Source organism: Patiria miniata, unplaced genomic scaffold (assembly GCF_015706575.1).
Source record: "Patiria miniata isolate m_02_andy unplaced genomic scaffold, ASM1570657v1 HiC_scaffold_5, whole genome shotgun sequence".
Lineage (NCBI taxonomy): Eukaryota > Metazoa > Echinodermata > Asteroidea > Valvatida > Asterinidae > Patiria > Patiria miniata.
Window position 1 is genome coordinate 39,226,625 of NW_024037072.1, and position 25,032 is coordinate 39,251,656.

At 41.6% G+C, this 25,032-nt stretch overlaps 1 protein-coding gene across 1 annotated transcript; it reads right to left on the reverse strand.

The window, feature by feature from the left end:
• Positions 1 to 3,002: 3,002 nt before the first annotated feature.
• LOC119741776 (retinol dehydrogenase 8-like) lies at positions 3,003 to 23,174 on the reverse strand. The gene is made up of 5 exons (XM_038217672.1): positions 22,859 to 23,174; positions 7,841 to 8,009; positions 6,357 to 6,536; positions 5,163 to 5,259; positions 3,003 to 4,450 (listed from the first exon to the last, which is right to left on the reverse strand). The coding sequence occupies exons 1-5, from the start codon at positions 22,952 to 22,954 to the stop codon at positions 4,111 to 4,113; spliced, it is 882 nt and encodes a 293-aa protein (XP_038073600.1). The 5' UTR covers positions 22,955 to 23,174; the 3' UTR covers positions 3,003 to 4,110.
• Positions 23,175 to 25,032: the final 1,858 nt, after the last annotated feature.

The following is a 25,032-nucleotide window of genomic DNA, read 5'->3' on the forward strand; positions in this document are numbered from 1 at the left end:
ACAAGCCCAATTAAAACTAGAATCCATCGGATGTAGGTAGATAAATCTTCGCGTCGCTATCATTTTCGTTAGCAAGAGAAAGAGAAACCCCGTGTAAAATGCCCATAGAATATTGGTCACAAATCGACCAGCTTGTCCTCTAAAATAAATTCACTGTCTTTCGTTGGGGGCCGGCATCTTGAATCACGTGAACAGAGAATATGATATCATTGGACACTGTGACCAAGTTACTTGCCTTATTCAACTTCAGTATGGTGTAATAAGTAACCTGTGTAAAATCCTTCATGTAATTGTGAAAAGGGCAGCAGTTGGGATTGGAATCGTTTGCCTGGCCATCAGTCATCATGGCAAGACCTCAATTTAATGCTCAAGGGCAAATGATTCCAATCCCAAACCACATGTCTTGAGCCTTTTTTCACAACGTGCAGCATTTCACACAGCTTACATAAAACAAACACGGAAACTAATTAAGACATGGAACTTGGTCACAGCCCATCAATTTTGTTGTGATCAATTGTTGTGCAATGATATGCGTGACTGAAATAAAATGAAATTCATAGGGGTTGATGCCAATCAAAGGTATCTACACAACCGAAACTTTTCAAAATTGACGTCATCGTTTTTTAGTAATATTTTTAAAACAGTCAGACAGACACTTTTGGGGGGAAATATTGCACATACCTTGAATCTGCTAAGCTCGTCTTTGGCTAGCACGAGTGCCGTGGCTAAACCGATGCCCGACGAGCACCCAGTGATGAGTACGGTCTGAGGCGACATTTTCTTTGTCAGGACTCTCTTCTTTTTCTTCCCGATCTTTACGTACAGCAGTGACCAAAGTCGCAGCTTCTGATTTCAACTGTAAACTTTGCCTGTATTAATTTTACATGTACTCGATTAAGCAGGAATGAGCACGTTGTGTATACAAAGTTGCTCAACGCGCTGCAATATTGACTGATGGGATAAGCATTTTTCCAAAGCCAGAGGATTAAAAGTTATTGACTCGAGCTTGACAATGTACATTGTGTTAATACATGTACCTTTAACTTTGTATTGTTTTATAACTTTAATATATATGGCCAAAGTGTATTGTTGTTATATAACTGGCCAAAGACTATGCAATAACTATTATCGAACTAGGTTCGTTTTGTGCAGTAGTATACATAGCGAGCTAGGCCTGTGAGAGTGGAGCAGAGAGGGGGGGGGTCTGGGGGGGGGGGGGGGGGGCTGGTACCATATTTCAATTGGGGGCGCTGTTCAAATTCCACGATTATTAACACTAGATTACAGAATGGTGTACCGTATTTTGAACAGGCGGACATTATACCAGTATAATTTTTTTTGGGGGGGTGTCACGGGGGGGGGGGGTTCGACTTATTTTTTAGGAATTTGTATGATTTTTTTTTTTTTTTTGACAGAGCTGGGGGGTTTTGACCCCAAAATCCCCCCTCTGGATCCGCGCCTGAGACCAGTGTGGGTAAACATCAAAGGAAACGAACTTGTAAAAACACATTTAAAAAGGAGTGTTGGAAAAGGGTGGTATATAAGGAAGGTATGGTGCAGTGCTGAAAGGTAATCAGGGTTTTTTTCGATACCCGACCTCCGTAAAGTCAACAAAGCGGGGGAGGGGGGGGGGAGGGGGCTGGATACCATTTTCCCATGGGGGCCTTGTTCGAAGCGGACGATCATGGACACTATCAGATCATGGACACTATCAGAGAAAATAAGTTGGGGGATCATTATCCCCGCGGTTGCTAAGCCACTGAACAAAAGGTGTTGATAAACCCAATAGGGCTAGACAGGATTAGGTATATATGTGAAACAAATTGACAATTGAGGGGAAAATGCGACAGCCAAGTGCATTCTATACTCTATATACTAATATACTGTGGAATGGTTAGGTGATGACCGACAAGTGTTGTCCAATCTGTTGCTGTTGACGACAATCTATCGATCATGGAGACACTTCTTGAGCGTGTTCTGTATCTCGATCCCCGACATATTATAGGCCTACTGCACTAAGCAAACCAACAGCTGCTAGCACATCTGGAACTGCACTTAATGCTCAATGCTGGGTGTGAACAAGCAAGTCTCGTAGATTATGAGGGTGCCTGTATATATAGATGTCAGGGATGGCGCGGGCAAGGCGAACGGACGTTCGGAGAAGATGATGGTTGTCAGTATAGTTATTTTATGAAGGGGAGGGAGATTGGAGTGGAAGGTAATGACCAAGGGAATCTTGGGTTTGACAAAGGCGCTCGGGGCCCTTTCCTTGAAAGTCAAAATTCTGGGGATAGATTTGGCTCTGGCAATGCTACGTTTCACTCGGTGGGAGCTATGACTCCTGGCAACCATATTCCTGTCTTACAGTGCCTAGGGTGACAGCTGCAGGAGCTGAGATACTGGTGAGTGTATGTGGGTTAATTTTTTTTTTAAATCGATGATGAGGACAGTCTCGTAACTTTCACTAACCACAATTCCTTTACATGACCATCAAGTTCATCAGATTCACTTCCTGGACGTACATCATCTGCAAGTAAGACAACTCAAATAGCCACTCCTTGTGGCTCCAAGTTGGGGAAACAAATCTAAGCCCCCCTCTGCTTGGACCAATAAGTGGATGGATCCGCCACTTGTATTTATGCCTTTAGATATTATCTATAGTTACCTCCAAAAAGAAGAAGGACCATGGTATGCGGATGGAATATGTATATGCGGCTCTGTAAAAGTGTCCGATTAAATTACAGTTGTGTGCGGTAATTCCCTACGTATACTTAATAAATTTCGATATTTTGATGTGAGATGTACATGCCGGCGGTGTGCCCGATGAATTAACAAAGCAAAATGACAATTTAACAGGTGACTTGTTGTATCCCACACGCGTGCCATTTCTAATGATACACTACCAAACCATGCGCTGATGGATGGAAGGGTTGAAAGTCAAAGGCTTGACAAACATCGAAACTGAGGAATACCAAAAATAATACCAGCTTGGAACAATCAGGTGCAATCAGTATTTGATTGATTTTAATCACAATGAAACAAGCACTTCCGCCAACAAGCAGGGAAAAATCGTTACCCAAGAAATAACATTACATGTAACGAAGAGCTAAAAAATACATTTGTAGCCTTTGCGGGTATTTTTCTCAGACCTAGATCTAGTTCTGAAGAGTATAGAAATTATCATAATTGACGAATCCAACACGCTACGGAGGCCCCCTCCAATGGCGAAAGTATTTGCGCAACCTACAATACAAAGCAATTGCCACGTGACGGATTATCTGACCATTAGTAGCTCATGGCACAATGTTTTCGCCATTGAAGGGGGCGTGAGTGTACAGTGCGTGATGGCGTGCTCGGAATGGTCTGTAGAGCACGTAATTTGTTCATTGAGCAACAAGAGTCACATATTTATGAAATCTTACACAGAAACTTAAAAAAAAGTTGAAGTGACGGGGACAAAACTAGAAAAGGCTACAGGGTATAATCATTAAAAACATGACAACATGTACTAAAAAAGAAAGCGACAGTCCATTTGCCATGCCAACAGACAATCGTTGGGCAACCCAACCCAAGACATTCAAGCATATCTCTTGCACGGTTGTTTGGCCCACATTATGTCAACACGTTTAGATCATTCATGTCAAGAGATAAACATGCAGTGCAGAAGAGAATCGTTTGCTGAAAGTTGGCATCACGTGACCACAACTTCCAATTGTGAAAACAAATGTTACATGTAGTGGACGCAGTGTTTTGTTTTCATGTGTGCTTTCTCATGGAAGCAAGGTGGCTCTGGTTTCCAACCTGTCCCCCACAGGAATGCACACGTTAACAAAGCGTGACGTCATTATGTTCCAGTGTACAATGTGGCGCCTATGTGTAATTGCTGCAATAAGATTTACAGCAAATCGGCATCACACAAAGATTTTAAACTTTCGCTGGCATCCAATTTAGACATAGTTTTCATTTTTAATAAAGCTATCATACACATTGGGCTATTGTGGCCTTTTGCTCATTTTGATAATTTCCTCTCCAATAGATGGTAAAAAAAAAAAAACTTTAGAAAGATACGCTTGGTAACAGATCTTTCATTTGCGACTTTACTACATGACACTACTCTGTAGGGGAAGCGTAACGGCTTTGCTTTAGCATATCGAGCAGAAAATCCGTGGTCGGATCGCGAAGCTTCACGGCCGCCATTTTTGTCAAGTTTTCTGTCGTCTGATAGCGCAGGTGAGGATTCTCACTCAGAATGATATCCATGTGCAGCTTGGCTATTTCATCGGCGCTTTGATGAGTTACAAAAGGAAACACAGACGCCATGTCCTTTGACCATGTGACGAGTAAATCTCGCACTACAGGGTCAAAATCTTTGGCTTGTTCTTCGAACGGTGTACCAAAGACCTTCTTGGAAAGCTCCGTCTTGACTGGCCCCGGTTCAACGATGCTCACCCTAGACAAAAGAAAATACATTAGAATTTCAAAGGACATTTATAAATACCTAAGACAATTTACCCATTCCTATTGGAGAGCCCGTTGCGTGGCCGGCTTTAAACGGTTGATCAAGACCGGCTGGCTGGTCTTTAAACACCTTTCCAGTGTCACATGAAAATTTTGAGTCCGGTGAAGTCCAGTGCCTATTACCGTGCTTGAAGCACGGATCTGTCGGATTGGGTATTTATCAGCATCCATACTCCAACCGGTCTTAAACATAGTGTTCAACACCGGCCAAGCAAATGTTGTTCCCTGATTTGTTAATATCCAAATATAGATAAATGTACACTGAGCATACAAAAGGGTTGGATGCCTGGGGTTCATGTTAGAGGACAAGTTTTTATCAAGAAGATGGATCGGGAATTGCAGTCAACACGTAAAATGGACCAATGTCTACGGATTTGTGGGTGATGAATTTCTTTCAAGGAGCTTAATGAAGTAAGGGATTATGTTCTCCATTATGTAAATTATTTATATTGGTTAGTCGGAGGAGAGGGGGGGGGGGTTCAGTTAGCCACTCCAATCACCCATCATTGGTATCCGCCCTTGGCTTGTTCCTTTTTACACTTTGATGTGAACACAATAAAAGTTCGGAGTAGGCTTTTTTATTCTTTGGTCGATGTGGAGTATCTTTATTATTTTTCCCCCTCAAATAAGAAGAGCTTCCGTACTTGATATTGTATCCATCTCTCAACACTGGGGCAATGGACTCGGAGTATCCTTCCATAGCGAACTTAGAAGCAGAGTAGGTAGCAAAAAAAGGATCAGCTGAAAAAAAAACATTAAAGGAGATTTGTTTTGTTGTTCAATTGCAAGAACTATCAACAGCATAACATCAACCTATATTGTCCAATTCTTAACTTCACAAGAATGCTGCCGTCTATCTAGCAGTACACTCTAAAGTCCCGGAATGATCTATTTTTTGGCCACAATGTCCGGGTCACAATAACCCGGAAAAGTGTAATTTTGACCCGGAAAAGTGCCATTTGGAACCGGAACAGTGCTATTTAGACCAGGAACCCAGTGCCATTTTGACCCGGAAAATTGCCATTTTTACCCGGAAAAGTGCCATCCTGAACCGGGAAAAATGTTGACCCGGAAAAGGGTTAGGCGAAATAGAACCCGAATTCCGGGTCAATGTGTGACCAGGGACTTTTTTAGCGTATTTCCAATGAGTGAAATTCAGAAGAAAAGAAGAGACGAGACGTTATGCATCTTGACTTTTCTCCCAACTTCGTTGCATCTTCTTTCAATCTAACTGAGTAACTATTCCCTTTCAATCGTCTGGTCCACACTTTCATTTAAGCAAATAGAAGCAATTTCACGAGACATATTTGTTTTTATAGAACACAATGTAACAAAAATATATAGTAGCCTATCATGTGGAGAACTATAGGCCTACATAGGCTTACAACAAAAAATATTGAAGAGGTAATACGTCTGTTCAACAGTTCTTCCTTAAAATTAAAAATGTGTACCGAAAGATTGCAAAATTCCACTTAGGGCAACTGCAAAAAAAAGACGTTCATTTTTGGTTGGTTTTGCGCAAAAACAGATCCACACTCCTCGTAGATGGTTCCCGGTTCCGAAAGTAATTACTATGAAAAGAAGGATCAGTCTACTCAGTGAACAAATAATTAAAACATTGCGAAATACTTATATAGACTAAAATCGGGTCAATTTTGTTTTCGATCGATGCCACATGCAAAAAGGAATTACTTTTAAATTGCTAACAATTTTAAAAAGCGCAGGTATAGTACATCTATAATTGATTGAATAAGATCACTGACGAGATTATGGCAGACTGTCTAACTTAAACTGATCTATCAATAGCAAAGTTGCCCCGATGTGATATTAGCTTTTACCTCGGACGCCGGCTATACTAGAAACGTTAATGATCCGGCCCGACATCTGCTTCTTCATCGCTGGTAACACGGCATTTGTTGTTCTTACTACCCCCCAGTAGTTGGTATCCATCATAGCTTGGCACCATTCTACTGACCGCTCGTTGATGCCCTCTAAGGCCATGTAGCCAGCGTTGTTCACTGAATTAAAGTTTAAGGATAGTTGGAACACAAGTTAAGACTTGGATCTAATAGAAAATCATTTTCTTTAACATGCCATAAGCGGTTATAAGTCTAACGAATATGTTACTATTGTATTTCCCCTTTAGCACTAACACGAAAGGTTTAAGAGAAAAACAGACTATAGATAAGTGACTCGTCCCAATGCCAAAATGGTGGACGACGGACGATCAACCCTGGCAGCAAATTCAGGATAGCAATATCAATTGATGGACGTACGTTTGAATCTTATGTCCAAACATAAAAGTGTAATCAAATTTTTGCTACTCAGTTTCAGAGTTGTAATGACTCGACTGCGGCAACTGACTCGACTCAACTCGAGTCCGCCATCGGAAGATTCGACTCGACTCCAGTTGAAGGCCAATAACTCTGGAGTCCCAGGACTACGCAATCATATATTTGCAGTGACTTATACTTACGGTAAAAAAAATTATTTAAGTTCGCGTACTTGGCGTTACTGTCAAGTTGTGGCCGCTAATCGCGTACAAAATAAACGCCATATCTGGCATATCACGGACTCAAACCTCGTGGTTTTATAATGTAGCACACAAACTACTATCCCGGCACCAGACTTTAAATGCATTTCGCAATTCTTGGTTTCATCATTGGTTTCGGGCGATTTCTTCAGCCCTTTAATAAACTCCTGCTAAATTTACGTTCTCATAACTTAAAAAAATAGACATATTTCTATAAAATCAAAAACACCATCGTAGTTGTTGCAATTTAGTTTTGATGACGTCAGCGTAAAAATTATTCCGCAGGCCAAGAGACCAGAGGCCAAACCAGAGATGAAACCGAAGATTCGCTTCTTGTTAAGTGTTACGTCGATGTTTGGTAGAAACGTCCAGCAGAAGCTGTCTATTGGGTACCATGCAACATATTTTAAGTTTTGGATCTTCATAATAACCTTGTGTTCCTTCTTTCATAATTGACTAGATGGTGCATAAATTTGACTTGACTCGACTCGACTCTACCACACACTGTGACTCGACTTGACTTGACTCGACTCGACCCGACCTTTTTGACATAGGGACTTGACTCGACTCGACTCGAGTCTCTTCCTTTAAATGACTCGACTCGACTCGAGTCACAACATTCAATGACTCGTTTCAACTCTGCTCAGTTTAGTTGGAAAATCAATGTAATTTACTTTTACATTCAACCCAGGGAACTTGATTGCCGGTCAGGATTCACTCAACATCGCAGCCATGATCTTATAGGCGATTGGTTATCATCCATGTCTTCATGAACGAAAGTTAGCTCACCGAGAACGTCGATTCTCCCGTTGTCTCGCAGAATCTCGTCTACCACCGATTTGATAGTTGGGTCCTTGGTCACATCAAGTTCCCGGATGAAGAGTGTCTTGTTCAAGGTGCTCCCTGCTTCTTTTTCCAGGTTGGACTTTGCCTCCAAATTCCTCATTGTCGCGTAAACCTTTCAGGGAAAAGAAGGTTGAATGAAACCTTGAATGTTGTGCAAAAAAAACCTTTAAATATTTACAGGCAAAAATGTGCAAATGATAAAAACGTAGCGATGAATTTTAAGTTTGCGTTTCAGTACTTTATTAAGACTTGAGACAACATTATTGTACCCCCTCCCACCTAAAAATCTTTCTGTCCATGACAGTAAAATAACACATGCATATAGGTCCTACTTTTTTTTTTAGTTTTTTTTTTTAGGTTGGTCTATAATTTCAAATTCTTATTAGTGAAGAAAATTACATGTTTCTTTTAAGAATTGGAAAACTTTGAATTGATGAATCCCATTACTCGGACACTCTCGATAGAAGTGACATTTAATTGAATGTACACGAACCATCGGTACCGATGGTTCGTGTACAAAGCAGAATGAGCCAATAAGACAACAGCGCCGATGGTTTGTGCACTGACAGATACAACCAATGAGAGAACATACAATCACTGGTGGTCATCGGCCCAGTGACCTTGCCTAGCTCAGCTATCAGTGAGATTTACTTAACGTTGCGTAACAAAGTGTATGTGGGGAAACTGTGGTCAGGGCCCTGGCCCTGCACAAGGCCATGCATGTGCATGCTATCTTAATATGTTAATGTAACGTACACTTTGTACAGTTGAAACCTTATATTAATTGCTTCTATTTCCAGACATTAAGGTTTGCTGCATGCACTATAATAATACTTGGACATGGTTGTATAGCAAGGACCTATAGTTGTACCATGGAGGAAGGAATAGAAAAATACAACTTGGAAAACGATAATCTAAACGAGAATATGCTGAAATGTAGCGCCCACTGAGAAAGACTACTGGAGTTGTAATACATGCATGTCAACCGTGCAGACAAGTTCTGGGAGAGAATATTCAACCGACGGCGAGATTACTTACACCATGGAGGAAGGATCGAACACCTCCATGCTTACACAAGCTAAAAACTGTAAAAGATTTAATGTTTTCATATTCCTTGCTCTATGGTTATTCCAAATGGTCCGGCCGTGATTATTTTAATTAATCTGTTATTACTGATCATTAATTTTTGTCAAACCTGTTTTATAAACCAACAAACAATCAATTGTTGTTCTATGCATTTTAACTGGACTGGTGGTATTACCATTAAATCCCATATTCAAGGCATAAATAGATATTTGTTGATGTATGATGTAACATAGCATGGCGCCGCCACTGAGGTGGTGTACTTTGCTTGTTCGTCTGTCGCGCTATATCTAGAGCAACAGTTTTGTACTGAACTTTTCACAAAAACCGGTATAATTTCATCGAGTTCTAAACACTCCCGTTCCTAAATCACGAGTTAATCCGATTCCTGTTACAAAGTTACAACAAAACATTATTTCGACATGATTTTCCTATTTTATTGCAAAGTGCGTGGGTAAACCCTTTGAAAATATCCCCCCAAAATGAGGAAATAATTTTCTGACAAACTTTTAGTTGGGTATATAATAATGGTTTATCAGATTTTATCAACTTTACAGAATTCTTTAATGGAATTTTCCGATATTTATTCAAGTGCGCCACGTTAGGAAACATTCAGCCGTTTGTGTGCCCAATTTCCGGATGCCACCGTTTTTGAATTTCGGAATATAATCTCATGACACCGAAATAGTTTACAGAGGTATAAACCGCTGCAGTAATAAGGTGTAAGTACCAGTATTTCACGGACTGAATTTGAAGTTTATCAACAAATAAGTTTGGCAACACTACATGAGGAAAGTCAAGGTAAACGTCGAAGTGTGCCAAGTTAGGAAACACCACTATGTAATATATTAAGGAATTGATAGGGTACTGGTTTTAAGAAATATATTTATAGACTTTGAGCGCATTATTTTTAAATTAGAGATGAAGGAAGGGTATTTCCAAAAAGCAGAGCTTGTCGAGTAGGAATCCCCTATAACATGAATTAATACATACATTTAATGAAAAAAGCAATTGCAAACAATTAAACATGTAAGCTGTACATGCCCCCCCCCCCTCCACCAAAAGCAGTTCCTTTGCGCCACCATATTCCACGGAGCACACTTTCATGATATAATTTTAGAAATGTTGATACTGATTTCCGGGGCGGGGCAGATACGTGTTCCCTCACGTCCCCCTCATTTTGGCGACGGATAAACCTAACCCAGCGTAGTTTTTTACTTTTGATGTAACGAAGGAGAAATCAAAAATGTGGTTTTTTTTTTACCCTAAAAGAGCCGTGGGCGGAATTCGCCACCCCCTCGACTTTTTCCGCGATAGCCTTTAAAAAAATTTTTCGCAACCTGAGCTGTTATGACTTTTTAGCCTCGAGCCTTGCGCATCTTTTGACAACAAAAAAATATAAAAATCAAACCAGGGGTTGTTGCGCAGCGAAAAATTTTCCGGCGCCATGCGAATTTTCCCATATACGCAGCGTACGCAAACCAGAATAACCATTCGTACATATGAATAATTAATTAGCCATAATTCCAGAACCCTTTGTGCTATAATCATGAAATTTCTTCGGTATATTTATGAAGAGTTGCTCTATGCATCTTCTTCGTCACTCGGGGGGGGGGGGGGAGGGGGCGTGAATTTGCAGCATGTTAGTGCCAAGAGAAGAAAGGGGTGCGGGAAGGCAAAATAGGGGTGCGGGCGTGAATTTCCAGCATGTTAGTGCCAAGAGAAGAATAATCATTCGTACATATGAATAATTAATTAGCCATAATTCCAGAACCCTTTGCCCTATAATCATGAAATTTCTTGGGTATATTTATGAAGAGTTGCTCTATGCATTTCCTTCGTCACTCGGGGGAGGGGGCGTGAATTTGCAGCATGTTAGTGCCAAGAGAAGAATAATAGTACATATGAATAATTAATTAGCCATAATTCCAGAACCCTTTGTCCTATAATCATGAAATTTCTTGGGTATATTTATGAAGAGTTGCTCTATGCATTTTCTTCATCACTCGGGGAGGGGGCGTGAATTTGCAGCATGTTAGTGTCAAGAGAGGAAAGGGGTGCGGGAAGGCAAATAGGGGTGCGGGCGTGAATTTGCAGCATGTTAGTGCCAAGAGAAGAATAACCATTCGTACATATGAATAATTAATTAGCCATAATTCCAGAACCATTTGTGCTATAATCATGAAATTTCTTGGGTATATTTATGAAGAGTTGCTCTATGCATCTTCTTCGTCACTCGGGGGGGGGGGGGGAGGGGGCGTGAATTTGCAGCATGTTAGTGCCAAGAGAAGAAAGGGGTGCGGGAAGGCAAAATAGGGGTGCGGGCGTGAATTTCCAGCATGTTAGTGCCAAGAGAAGAATAATCATTCGTACATATGAATAATTAATTAGCCATAATTCCAGAACCCTTTGCCCTATAATCATGAAATTTCTTGGGTATATTTATGAAGAGTTGCTCTATGCATTTTCTTCGTCACTCGGGGGGGGGGGAGGGGGCGTGAATTTGCAGCATGTTAGTGCCAAGAGAAGAAAGGGGTGCGGGAAGGCAAAATAGGGGTGCGGGCGTGAATTTGCAGCATGTTAGTGCCAAGAGAAGAATAATCATTCGTACATATGAATAATTAATTAGCCATAATTCCAGAACCCTTTGCCCTATAATCATGAAATTTCTTGGGTATATTTATGAAGAGTTGCTCTACGCATTTTCTTCGTCACTCGGGGGAGGGGGCGTGAATTTGCAGCATGTTAGTGCCAAGAGAAGAAAGGGGTGCGGGAAGGCAAAATAGGGGTGCGGGCGTGAATTTGCAGCATGTTAGTGCCAAGAGAAGAATAATCATTCGTACATATGAATAATTAATTCGCCATAATTCCATAACCCTTTACCCTATAATCATGAAATTTCTTGGGTATATTTATGAAGAGTCGCTCTATGCATTTTCTTCGTCACTTGGGGGAGGGGGCGTGAATTTGCAGCATGTTAGTGCCAAGAGAAGAAAGGGGTGCGGGAAGGCAAAATAGGGGTGCGGGCGTGAATTTGCAGCATGTTAGTGCCAAGAGAAGAATAATCATTCGTACATATGAATAATTAATTATCCATAATTCCAGAACCCTTTGCCCTATAATTATGAAATTTCTTGGGTATATTTATGAAGAGTTGCTCTACGCATTTTCTTCGTCACTCGGGGGAGGGGGCGTGAATTTGCAGCATGTTAGTGCCAAGAGAAGAAAGGGGTGCGGGAAGGCAAAATAGGGGTGCGGGCGTGAATTTGCAGCATGTTAGTGCCAAGAGAAGAATAATCATTCGTACATATGAATAATTAATTAGCCATAATTCCAGAACCCTTTGCCCTATAATCATGAAATTTCTTGGGTATATTTATGAAGAGTTGCTCTACGCATTTTCTTCGTCACTCGGGGGAGGGGGCGTGAATTTGCAGCATGTTAGTGCCAAGAGAAGAAAGGGTGCGGGAAGGCAAAATAGGGGTGCGGGCGTGAATTTGCAGCATGTTAGTGCCAAGAGAAGAATAATCATTCGTACATATGAATAATTAATTCGCCATAATTCCATAACCCTTTACCCTATAATCATGAAATTTCTTGGGTATATTTATGAAGAGTCGCTCTATGCATTTTCTTCGTCACTTGGGGAGGGGGCGTGAATTTGCAGCATGTTAGTGCCAAGAGAAGAAAGGGGTGCGGGAAGGCAAAATAGGGGTGCGGGCGTGAATTTGCAGCATGTAAGTGCCAAGAGAAGAATAATCATTCGTACATATGAATAATTAAATAGCCATAATTCCATAACCCTTTACCCTATAATCATGACATTTCTTGGGTATATTTATGAAGAGTCGCTCTATGCATTTTCTTCGTCACTCGGGGGAGGGGGCGTGAATTTGCAGCATGTTAGTGCCAAGAGAAGACAGGGGTGCGGGAAGGCAAAATAGGGGTGCGGGCGTGAATTTCCAGCATGTTAGTGCCAAGAGAAGAATAATAGTACATATGAATAATTCCAGAACCCTTTGCCCTATAATCATGAAATTTCTTGGGTATATTTATGAAGAGTTGCTCTATGCATTTTCTACGTCACTCGGGAAGGGGGCTTGAATTTGCAGCATGTTAGTGTCAAGAGAAGAAAGGGGTGCGGGAAGGCAAATAGGGGTGCGGGCGTGAATTTGCAGCATGTTAGTGCCAAGAGAAGAATAATCATTCGTACATATGAATAATTAATTAGCCATAATTCCAGAACCCTTTGCCCTATAATCATGAAATTTCTTGGGTATATTTATGAAGAGTTGCTCTATGCATTTTCTTCGTCACTTGGGGGGGGGAGGGGGCGTGAATTTGCAGCATGTTAGTGCCAAGAGAAGAAAGGGGTGCGGGAAGGCAAAATAGGGGTGCGGACGTGAATTTGCAGCATGTTAGTGCCAAGAGAAGAATAATCATTCGTACATATGAATAATTAATTAGCCATAATTCCAGAACCCTTTGCCCTATAATCATGAAATTTCTTGGGTATATTTATGAAGAGTTGCTCTATGTATTTTCTTCGTCACTCGGGGGGGGGGGGCGTGAATTTGCAGCATGTTAGTGCCAAGAGAAGAAAGGGGTGCGGGAAGGCAAAATAGGGGTGCGGGCGTGAATTTCCAGCATGTTAGTGCCAAGAGAAGAATAATCATTCGTACATATGAATAATTAATTCGCCATAATTCCATAACCCTTTACCCTATAATCATGAAATTTCTTGGGTATATTTATGAAGAGTCGCTCTATGCATTTTCTTCGTCACTTGGGGGGGAGGGGGCGTGAATTTGCAGCATGTTAGTGCCAAGAGAAGAAAGGGGTGCGGGAAGGCAAAATAGGGGTGCGGACGTGAATTTGCAGCATGTAAGTGCCAAGAGAAGAATAATCATTCGTACATATGAATAATTAAATAGCCATAATTCCATAACCCTTTACCCTATAATCATGACATTTCTTGGGTACATTTATGAAGAGTCGCTCTATGCATTTTCTTCGTCACTCGGGGGAGGGGGCGTGAATTTGCAGCATGTTAGTGCCAAGAGAAGACAGGGGTGCGGGAAGGCCAAATAGGGGTGCGGGCGTGAATTTCCAGCATGTTAGTGCCAAGAGAAGAATAATAGTACATATGAATAATTCCAGAACCCTTTGCCCTATAATCATGAAATTTCTTGGGTATATTTATGAAGAGTTGCTCTATGCATTTTCTACGTCACTCGGGAAGGGGGCGTGAATTTGCAGCATGTTAGTGTCAAGAGAAGAAAGGGGTGCGGGAAGGCAAATAGGGGTGCGGGCGTGAATTTGCAGCATGTTAGTGCCAAGAGAAGAATAATCATTCGTACATATGAATAATTAATTAGCCATAATTCCAGAACCCTTTGCCCTATAATCATGAAATTTCTTGGGTATATTTATGAAGAGTTGCTCTATGCATTTTCTTCGTCACTTGAGGGGGGGGAGGGGGCGTGAATTTGCAGCATGTTAGTGCCAAGAGAAGAAAGGGGTGCGGGAAGGCAAAATAGGGGTGCGGACGTGAATTTGCAGCATGTAAGTGCCAAGAGAAGAATAATCATTCGTACATATGAATAATTAAATAGCCATAATTCCATAACCCTTTACCCTATAATCATGACATTTCTTGGGTACATTTATGAAGAGTCGCTCTATGCATTTTCTTCGTCACTCGGGGGAGGGGGCGTGAATTTGCAGCATGTTAGTGCCAAGAGAAGAAAGGGGTGCGGGAAGGCAAAATAGGGGTGCGGGCGTGAATTTGCAGCATGTTAGTGCCAAGAGAAGAAAGGGGTGCGGGAAGGCAAAATAGGGGTGCGGGCGTGAATTTCCAGCATGTTAGTGCCAAGAGAAGAATAATCATTCGTACATATGAATAATTAATTAGCCATAATTCCAGAACCCTTTGCCCTATAATCATGAAATTTCTTGGGTATATTTATGAAGAGTTGCTCTATGTATTTTCTTCGTCACTCGGGGGGGGGGAGGGGCGTGAATTTGCAGCATTTTAGTGCCAAGAGAAGAAAGGGGTGCGGGAAGGCAAAATAGGGGTGCGGGCGTGAATTTCCAGCATGTTAGTGCCAAGAGAAGAATAATCATTCGTACATATGAATAATTAATTAGCCATAATTCCAGAACCCTTTGCCCTGTAATCATGAAATTTCTTGGGTATATTTATGAAGAGTTGCTCTACGCATTTTCTTCGTCACTCGGGGGAGGGGGCGTGAATTTGCAGCATGTTAGTGCCAAGAGAAGAAAGGGGTGCGGGAAGGCAAAATAGGGGTGCGGGCGTGAATTTGCAGCATGTTAGTGCCAAGAGAAGAAAGGGGTGCGGGAAGGCAAAATAGGGGTGCGGGCGTGAATTTCCAGCATGTTAGTGCCAAGAGAAGAATAATCATTCGTACATATGAATAATTAATTAGCCATAATTCCAGAACCCTTTGCCCTATAATCATGAAATTTCTTGGGTATATTTATGAAGAGTTGCTCTATGTATTTTCTTCGTCACTCGGGGGGGGGGGAGGGGCGTGAATTTGCAGCATTTTAGTGCCAAGAGAAGAAAGGGGTGCGGGAAGGCAAAATAGGGGTGCGGGCGTGAATTTCCAGCATGTTAGTGCCAAGAGAAGAATAATCATTCGTACATATGAATAATTAATTAGCCATAATTCCAGAACCCTTTGCCCTGTAATCATGAAATTTCTTGGGTATATTTATGAAGAGTTGCTCTACGCATTTTCTTCGTCACTCGGGGGAGGGGCGTGAATTTGCAGCATGTTAGTGCCAAGAGAAGAAAGGGGTGCGGGAAGGCAAAATAGGGGTGCGGGCGTGAATTTGCAGCATGTTAGTGCCAAGAGAAGAATAATCATTCGTACATATGAATAATTAATTAGCCATAATTCCATAACCCTTTACCCTATAATCATGAAATTTCTTGGGTATATTTATGAAGAGTCGCTCTATGCATTTTCTTCGTCACTCGGGGGAGGGGGCGTGAATTTGCAGCATGTTAGTGCCAAGAGAAGACAGGGGTGCGGGAAGGCAAAATAGGGGTGCGGGCGTGAATTTCCAGCATGTTAGTGCCAAGAGAAGAATAATCATTCGTACATATGAATATTTAATTAGCCATAATTCCAGAACCCTTTGCCCTATAATCATGAAATTTCTTGGGTATATTTATGAAGAGTTGCTCTATGTATTTTCTTCGTCACTCGGGGGGGGGGGAGGGGCGTGAATTTGCAGCATGTTAGTGCCAAGAGAAGAAAGGGGTGCGGGAAGGCAAAATAGGGGTGCGGGCGTGAATTTGCAGCATGTTAGTGCCAAGAGAAGAATAATCATTCGTACATATGAATAATTAATTAGCCATAATTCCAGAACCCTTTGCCCTATAATCATGAAATTTCTTGGGTATATTTATGAAGAGTTGCTCTACTCATTTTCGTGAATTTCGTCACTCGGGGGGAGGGGGCGTGAATTTGCAGCATGTTAGTGCCAAGAGAAGAAAGGGGTGCGGGAAGGCAAAATAGGGGTGCGGGCGTGAATTTGCAGCATGTTAGTGCCAAGAGAAGAATAATCATTCGTACATATGAATAATTAATTAGCCATAATTCCATAACCCTTTACCCTATAATCATGAAATTTCTTGGGTATATTTATGAAGAGTCGCTCTATGCATTTTCTTCGTCACTCGGGGGAGGGGGCGTGAATTTGCAGCATGTTAGTGCCAAGAGAAGACAGGGGTGCGGGAAGGCAAAATAGGGGTGCGGGCGTGAATTTGCAGCATGTTAGTGCCAAGAGAAGAATAATAGTACATATAAATAATTAATTAGCCATAATTCCAGAACCCTTTGCCCTATAATCATGAAATTTCTTGGGTATATTTATGAAGAGTTGCTCTATGCATTTTCTTCGTCACTCGGGGGGGGGGGGAGGGGGCGTGAATTTGCAGCATGTTAGTGCCAAGAGAAGAAAGGGGTGCGGGAAGGCAAAATAGGGGTGCGGGCGTGAATTTGCAGCATGTTAGTGCCAAGAGAAGAATAATCATTCGTACATATGAATAATTAATTAGCCATAATTCCAGAACCCTTTGCCCTATAATCATGAAATTTCTTGGGTATATTTATGAAGAGTTGCTCTATGCATTTTCTACGTCACTCGGGAAGGGGGCGTGAATTTGCAGCATGTTAGTGCCAAGAGAAGACAGGGGTGCGGGAAGGCAAAATAGGGGTGCGGGCGTGAATTTGCAGCATGTTAGTGCCAAGAGAAGAAAGGGGTGCGGGAAGGCAAAATAGGGGTGCGGGCGTGAATTTGCAGCATGTTAGTGCCAAGAGAAGAATAATCATTCGTACATATGAATAATTAATTAGCCATAATTCCAGAACCCTTTGCCCTATAATCATGAAATTTCTTGGGTATATTTATGAAGAGTTGCTCTACGCATTTTCTTCGTCACTCGGGGGAGGGGCGTGAATTTGCAGCATGTTAGTGCCAAGAGAAGAAAGGGGTGCGGGAAGGCAAAATAGGGGTGCGGGCGTGAATTTGCAGCATGTAAGTGCCAAGAGAAGAATAATCATTCGTACATATGAATAATTAATTAGCCATAATTCCATAACCCTTTACCCTATAATCATGAAATTTCTTGGGTATATTTATGAAGAGTCGCTCTATGCATTTTCTTCGTCACTCGGGTGAGGGGGCGTGAATTTGCAGCATGTTAGTGCCAAGAGAAGACAGGGGTGCGGGAAGGCAAAATAGGGGTGCGGGCGTGAATTTCCAGCATGTTAGTGCCAAGAGAAGAATAATCATTCGTACATATGAATATTTATTTAGCCATAATTCCAGAACCCTTTGCCCTATAATCATGAAATTTCTTGGGTATATTTATGAAGAGTTGCTCTATGTATTTTCTTCGTCACTCGGGGGGGGGGAGGGGCGTGAATTTGCAGCATGTTAGTGCCAAGAGAAGAAAGGGGTGCGGGAAGGCAAAATAGGGGTGCGGGCGTGAATTTGCAGCATGTTAGTGCCAAGAGAAGAATAATCATTCGTACATATGAATAATTAATTAGCCATAATTCCAGAACCCTTTGCCCTATAATCATGAAATTTCTTGGGTATATTTATGAAGAGTTGCTCTACGCATTTTCTTCGTCACTCGGGGAGGGGGCGTGAATTTGCAGCATGTTAGTGCCAAGAGAAGAAAGGGGTGCGGGAAGGCAAAATAGGGGTGCGGGCGTGAATTTGCAGCATGTTAGTGCCAAGAGAAGAATAATCATTCGTACATATGAATAATTAATTAGCCATAATTCCATAACCCTTTACCCTATAATCATGAAATTTCTTGGGTATATTTATGAAGAGTCGCTCTATGCATTTTCTTCGTCACTCGGGGGAGGGGGCGTGAATTTGCAGCATGTTAGTGCCAAGAGAAGACAGGGGTGCGGGAAGGCAAAATAGGGGTGCGGGCGTGAATTTCCAGCATGTTAGTGCCAAGAGAAGAATAATCATTCGTACATATGAATATTTAATTAGCCATAATTCCAGAACCCTTTGCCCTATAATCATGAATTTCTTGGGTATATTTATGAAGAGTTGCTCTATGTATTTTCTTCGTCACTCGGGGGGGAGGGGCGTGAATTTGCAGCATGTTAGTGCCAAGAGAAGAAAGGGGTGCGGGAAGGCAAAATAGGGGTGCGGGCGTGAATTTGCAGCATGTTAGTGCCAAGAGAAGAATAATCATTCGTACATATGAATAATTAATTAGCCATAATTCCATAACCCTTTACCCTATAATCATGAAATTTCTTGGGTATATTTATGAAGAGTCGCTCTATGCATTTTCTTCGTCACTCGGGTGAGGGGGCGTGAATTTGCAGCATGTTAGTGCCAAGAGAAGAATAATAGTACATATGAATAATTAATTAGCCATAATTCCAGAACCCTTTGCCCTATAATCATGAAATTTCTTGGGTATATTTATGAAGAGTTGCTCTATGCATTTTCTACGTCACTCGGGAAGGGGGCGTGAATTTGCAGCATGTTAGTGTCAAGAGAAGAAAGGGGTGCGGGAAGGCAAATAGGGGTGCGGGCGTGAATTTGCAGCATGTTAGTGCCAAGAGAAGAATAATCATTCGTACATATAAATAATTAATTAGCCATAATTCCAGAACCCTTTGCCCTATAATCATGAAATTTCTTGGGTATATTTATGAAGAGTTGCTCTATGCATTTTCTTCGTCACTCGGGGGGGGGGGGGAGGGGGCGTGAATTTGCAGCATGTTAGTGCCAAGAGAAGACAGGGGTGCGGGAAGGCAAAATAGGGGTGCGGGCGTGAATTTGCAGCATGTTAGTGCCAAGAGAAGAAAGGGGTGCGGGAAGGCAAAAGAGGGGTGCGGGCGTGAATTTGCAGCATGTTAGTGCCAAGAGAAGAATAATCATTCGTACATATGAATAATTAATTAGCCATAATTCCAGAACCCTTTGCCCTATAATCATGAAATTTCTTGGGTATATTTATGAAGAGTTGCTCTACGCATTTTCTTCGTCACTCGGGGAGGGGGCTTGAATTTGCAGCATGTTAGTGCCAAGAGAAGAAAGGGGTGCGGGAAGGCAAAATAGGGGTGCGGGCGTGAATTTGCAGCATGTAAGTGCCAAGAGAAGAATAATCATTCGTACATATGAATAATTAATTAGCCATAATTCCATAACCCTTTACCCTATAATCATGAAATTTCTTGGGTATATTTATGAAGAGTCGCTCTATGCATTTTCTTCGTCACTCGGGGGAGGGGGCGTGAATTTGCAGCATGTTAGTGCCAAGAGAAGACAGGGGTGCGGGAAGGCAAAATAGGGGTGCGGGCGTGAATTTGCAGCATGTTAGTGCCAAGAGAAGAATAATCATTCGTACATATGAATATTTAATTAGCCATAATTCCAGAACCCTTTGCCCTATAATCATGAAATTTCTTGGGTATATTTATGAAGAGTTGCTCTATGTATTTTCTTCGTCACTCGGGGGGGGGGGGGGGGGGGGAGGGGCGTGAATTTGCAGCATGTTAGTGCCAAGAGAAGAAAGGGGAATCCGCCCCAGCTGTGAGGTGGTCAAAATAACCCGGCAACAATGTTACCAAGTGGGCAAATAATTGTTATTTAAAGATTTGGTCAATTCAATAAAAGTGTCAGTCATGCGTAATGCGCTTGTATGTATTTAGTGTATTTTGTACACTTCGTGTTCCAACCTTTAATCATCTTAAAGTTACAATTATTCCTTAAAATATAGCATAAACAGTCATTTTACTCATCTTTTCTCTGTATTGTTTTAGTGTTAATTTGTTGTTAACAGGTATAATTAATCTAATGCGTAATGTCATCCACGGTAATGTCAGTCACAGAGGTTTTTTTGCATATTAAAAGAAATCATGAAAGTTTTGCACATTTACTGCATGTGTTGGTTACCCTATAAGCTAAAATGCTCGTATGGATTTAAATACGTAGAAATTTTAACTTGAAAAGAAATTTGAAAAATATGTTTGACATTTTTTGGTTGCATCGCTTTTTGTAATGTCAGTCACGACAGTAAACTACCACTCTAATTGGAAAACTGAACATGAAATTTTAAATTTTCAATACCGTATTGTGTATTCAGGTCCCAGTAACTCCCATGCCAAACAATGGTTCAGTTGGCTTTAATTGTTTACACATAAGAGCTGAATTGATATTCAAAATTAGTAAAATGTAATGTCAGTTACGGTCTTAGGCTTAGTGTAATGTCAGTCACAAAAAAACGATGCTTTTTTCGATAAAAGCATTCAGGATAGCAATAAAAATCTGCCCTTCATTGCTTTCTTAGCACGGGGTCTAGGTATATCAACTTCTATTGTTGACAGACGAGGCTATTTTAATTGGGTGTTAATTTGTTTTATATTAACAGGCATATTCATTCAAAAAATCATGATTTTTCCCCAATCTTACTACATGCGTTGGTAACCCTATTAGCTCTAATGTTCTAATGGATTTTGATCTGCAGCACTTTTAACCCGAAGAGAAATTTTAAAAACATGTTTGACATTTTTGGGTTGCATCGCTTTTTTTAATGTCAGTCACAGCACCAATCAGGGCTCTGGAGTGCTCTGAAACGTGCAAAACTAAATCAGGCCCACTTTACTCACAGTTTAGCCAGCAAATTTCTCCAAAAAATTCCACTGGGGCAAAGAAAATGTCCTCAGTATTTCACCAACCAAGTTTGCAGACTCAATTCAATTTTTAAAGGAGACTTTTCTTTAATATTTTGCACATGAGAGGAAAGTCAAGTGATTTCAAAATGGGGCTAAATACTAGACTGGTACATGTTCAACCATGGTCCAACTATATTCGAAAAGACTGACCTCATTTCATTCAAAGTCAATAGTCTGGTGGCTTGACTATGGAGAAATGTGTAGTAAATTGAGACTAGTTCCCGCTAGTTCCCGTTTTGGGACTCTCATACACAGTATTGAGAGTCCCAAATTTTCGGACTATCACAGCACTAAACAACCCCCAAGTCAAAAAAGCTAACCATGAAATTTCAAAGATTCAATACTGTATTGTGTATGTAGGTCCTAGTAACCCCTTTGCCAAACATGGTTCAGTTGGCTGTAATTGTTTAGACATTAGAGCTGATTTGATACATGTAATGTCAATCACGGTGGAATTGCCCAGATAATGAAGACATTAAATCCTGTAGCTTGTGTTGGTAATCTCGCCGTCGGTTGAATATTCTCTCCCAGAACTTGTCTGCACGGTTGACATGTACATGTGAACTCCAGTTCTCTTTCTCAGTGAGCGCTACATTTCAGCATATTCCTGTTTAGATTTTCGTTCTCCAAGTTTCCGTACAACCATGTCCAACTAATATATTAAAGTGCAAGCAGCAAACCTTTGTCCAGAAATAGAAGCAAAGAATTATAAGGTTTCAACTGTACAAAGTGTACGTTACATTAACATATTAAGATAGCATGCACATGCATGGCCTTGTGCAGGGCCAGGGCCCTGACCACAGTTTCCCCACATACACTTTGTTACGCAACGTTACGTAAATCTCACTGATAGCTGAGCTAGGCAAGGTCACTGGGCCGATGACCACCAGTGATTGTATGCTCTCTCATTGGTTGTATCTGTCAGTGCACAAACCATCGGCGCTGTTGTCTTATTGGCTCATTCTGCTTTGTACACGAACCATCGGTACCGATGGTTCGTGTACATTCAACTAAATGTCACTTCTATCGAGAGTGTCCGAGTAATGCGTGAACGACTCGGTGACGTGAAGGTGGTCATGCCATGCGTTCAAGAGAATTTTTCAGGCTGTTTGTCAGCCTGAGCGACATAATGTACAACCATGGAGGAATAAGAGTCCCAAACACTCAAGATAATGATGACGGCCACACCCGGCCCAGTAGAGAGTACAAAGATTCTGGAATGTGTGTTCCGAGACCTTCAGTTGGCAAAATCTATTGGTGCAGCTATCGATGGTTAATGACAATTTTGCCTTCTAGGCCTATTTACAATTGAGCAAGCATGCAGCGAAAACCCAAATGACAGTCGGGCTATGATAATCATCATCCACAGGGCTTACTGGATTCTTTTTGATATTGAAAACCAAACATGTTATTCCGAACCATCAGCCCAGCCACCGATCACCTCAACGTAATGTCCTACTTCAATTTTCTATAACTCTACTCAATCCTGAGCTTATGGGTGCCGCTGCATGTCATCGCTCTTCGAACCCTTCATTGCCAAACTCAAAGCCACCTATGTAGATGCACCTGCACCAGAATTTCTCGAGTGAAATAATAGTTCCAAACGTGTACCGTATACCTATACCTTGAATCTGGTAAGCTTGTCTTGGGCTAGCATGAGTGCCGTGGCTGAACCGATCCCTGTCGAGCACCCAGTGATGAGTACGGACTGCGGCGCCATGTTTGTTGCCGGATTCTTTTCTGTTTATGCCCCGGTCTTCTGATTTCAACGCCTAGTTTGCTGTTGCGAGTTACTGCTGTTCACTTTAGCAGGAATTAACGGCTTTTATGCAAAATGGTATACATGCATGCACTTTGTATTGTTAACTCGAGCGCAAAAAATTGTACTTCAGTCTGCACGGACGTTGACAAAGGTCAGCCATCGTATTCTATAAATGCTGCTCTATTTACTTACACGCTCTAAACCATAATTTTTTTTATCAAGGCACTATTTACTTTTGTCGGTGACAGTTTGGCTTTTAAACCCGACCTAATGCGGCGGGAGCAGTAGATGTCAAATATTTGATTTGAGGAAAGGTTGGCCCGTACGTATCAGCCATATGACACCAATGCATGCATGGCGGGTGTGACTTAAGTTGTGACCTTTTTGAGATGAAGGCACTTTGGGGTTATTATGGGGGCGCTGTTTCAATTTAACGAACTTCCAAGTCCATGGCCTAATTCCACAACCTCGTCCCCAGTGCTTACTTTATTTCCAACCTCGTTTCCAATAGTAGTGGGCGCGTACTGATCGACTCCCTGGGGACGAGGTTACTAATTCCGTTTCTGAGATAGCAGGGCGTATCTCTAGCAAAATTATGCATTTTTAATTAAGTTTCTTTGACAAAAGGTGTGGATTGAGATGCATCATGTATTGCTAGATATGATGTGATGAGGCAAACGGGTGTACAAGATAAGTGTTTTTGCCTAATTTTGTTGCGGCGTACCTCTCCTTCCATTGGTCTGGTGACGCCCTTGATTTTGTCCCACCCCCCGGACCCAAACCTGGATGCTATACTGGTGTTGCGGCTTTGATTGTTCAAAGCCGCAATTAGTGATGTGCTTATGTGTATCCGAAACAGTGCCCAAGCGTGGATCGATGCCTTTTCCTCGCTCATATCATGTCCTCCTATTTAGCCCGGGAGTGTGAAGTCTGAAACGGTGTGTTATAAACCAGCACTCGATCTTCACAGAAGACACTGATGATATTCACACGGTTTCACAAAATGCACCCGCAACCAAAATCCTTTGACGATTAATTCATTCCACTATGTTAAAACTCCAATCACATGTACAAGTATACACTTCTTGTCATTAGCATATGTACAATGTATTTATTTACATTATATCTTATGGGATCCTCTTTCAAAGTTAAGAACCCAAACAATAGAGTTGTAATCACAAGTCAATCGCAAGTCATTCACGTCATCAAATGTAAACATAAGTCAATCAAAGGTTATAGGTTTACCATGACTTGGGTAAAAATCAAAGAAGATCATTATACCTTGATTTACGAGCGCATTTTACAGTGCAAGACAAGCACGTATCGCGTTTTTATTTTTAGGTAGAAAAAGCTTCATGGCTCTATGCAAGAAGCCCATCACCAGAATTCAGCCCCTATATTCTTAATCCCTTATCAAACAATTACAATTATTGGAAAAATCATACATTCTACACGAGTAGGACCAGTTTGGGGTGTACATATATGTATATGACTGTGCCAGTGCAGGAATAGTCGTTGGCTCTTTGAGGCTACGTATGAATTTAATGAGGAACAATAGCAGAAAGGGATATAGGCAAGGTACAATGTACAATGTATATCAGATCTTCAGACCCATTTTTTTTCACGGATAACATGGATAACTTGAGTGAGGCTCCCGTCAGTTCTGGAAAATGACCACCTTGCCAAAGAATCTTCACCATGGGCGTTGCGAGGGAGAGGGCATGTCCCCCCCCCCCCCCCCCCCCCCCCCAGGAAATTAAAAAAGAAAGAGTGACAAAGTCAATATTACTGTATTACTTTAATGTACATGTAAATTTTTACAACATGGGTCGCGTCAAGAGGGGGAGGGTGAGTTAAGGGGGTGCCCAAATGTCCCTCCCTGGGAAAAGGCTTTGCTCCCCCCCCCCCAAAAAAGATCTTCTTCAGTCATTTAGAGCAAATTCTTTAATTGGATAAGACAGAGTCCCAGACCTGCAAACTCTGTCAGGTACTACACCAATACAGGGTGAGTAAAAAAAAAAACGAAACCCAAATGT

Coding starts and splice junctions, on each gene's coding strand:
- LOC119741776 (XM_038217672.1), bottom strand. CDS start 22,954: ATGGCGCCGCAGTCCGTACTCATCACTGGGTGCTCGACAGGGATCGGT. Junction 5,260..6,356: donor TAGTATAGCCGGCGTCCGAG/GTAAAAGCTAAT, acceptor TTTTTTTTTCAG/CTGATCCTTTTTTTGCTACC. Junction 4,451..5,162: donor AGAGATGGATACAATATCAA/GTACGGAAGCTC, acceptor TCTTTTGTCTAG/GGTGAGCATCGTTGAACCGG.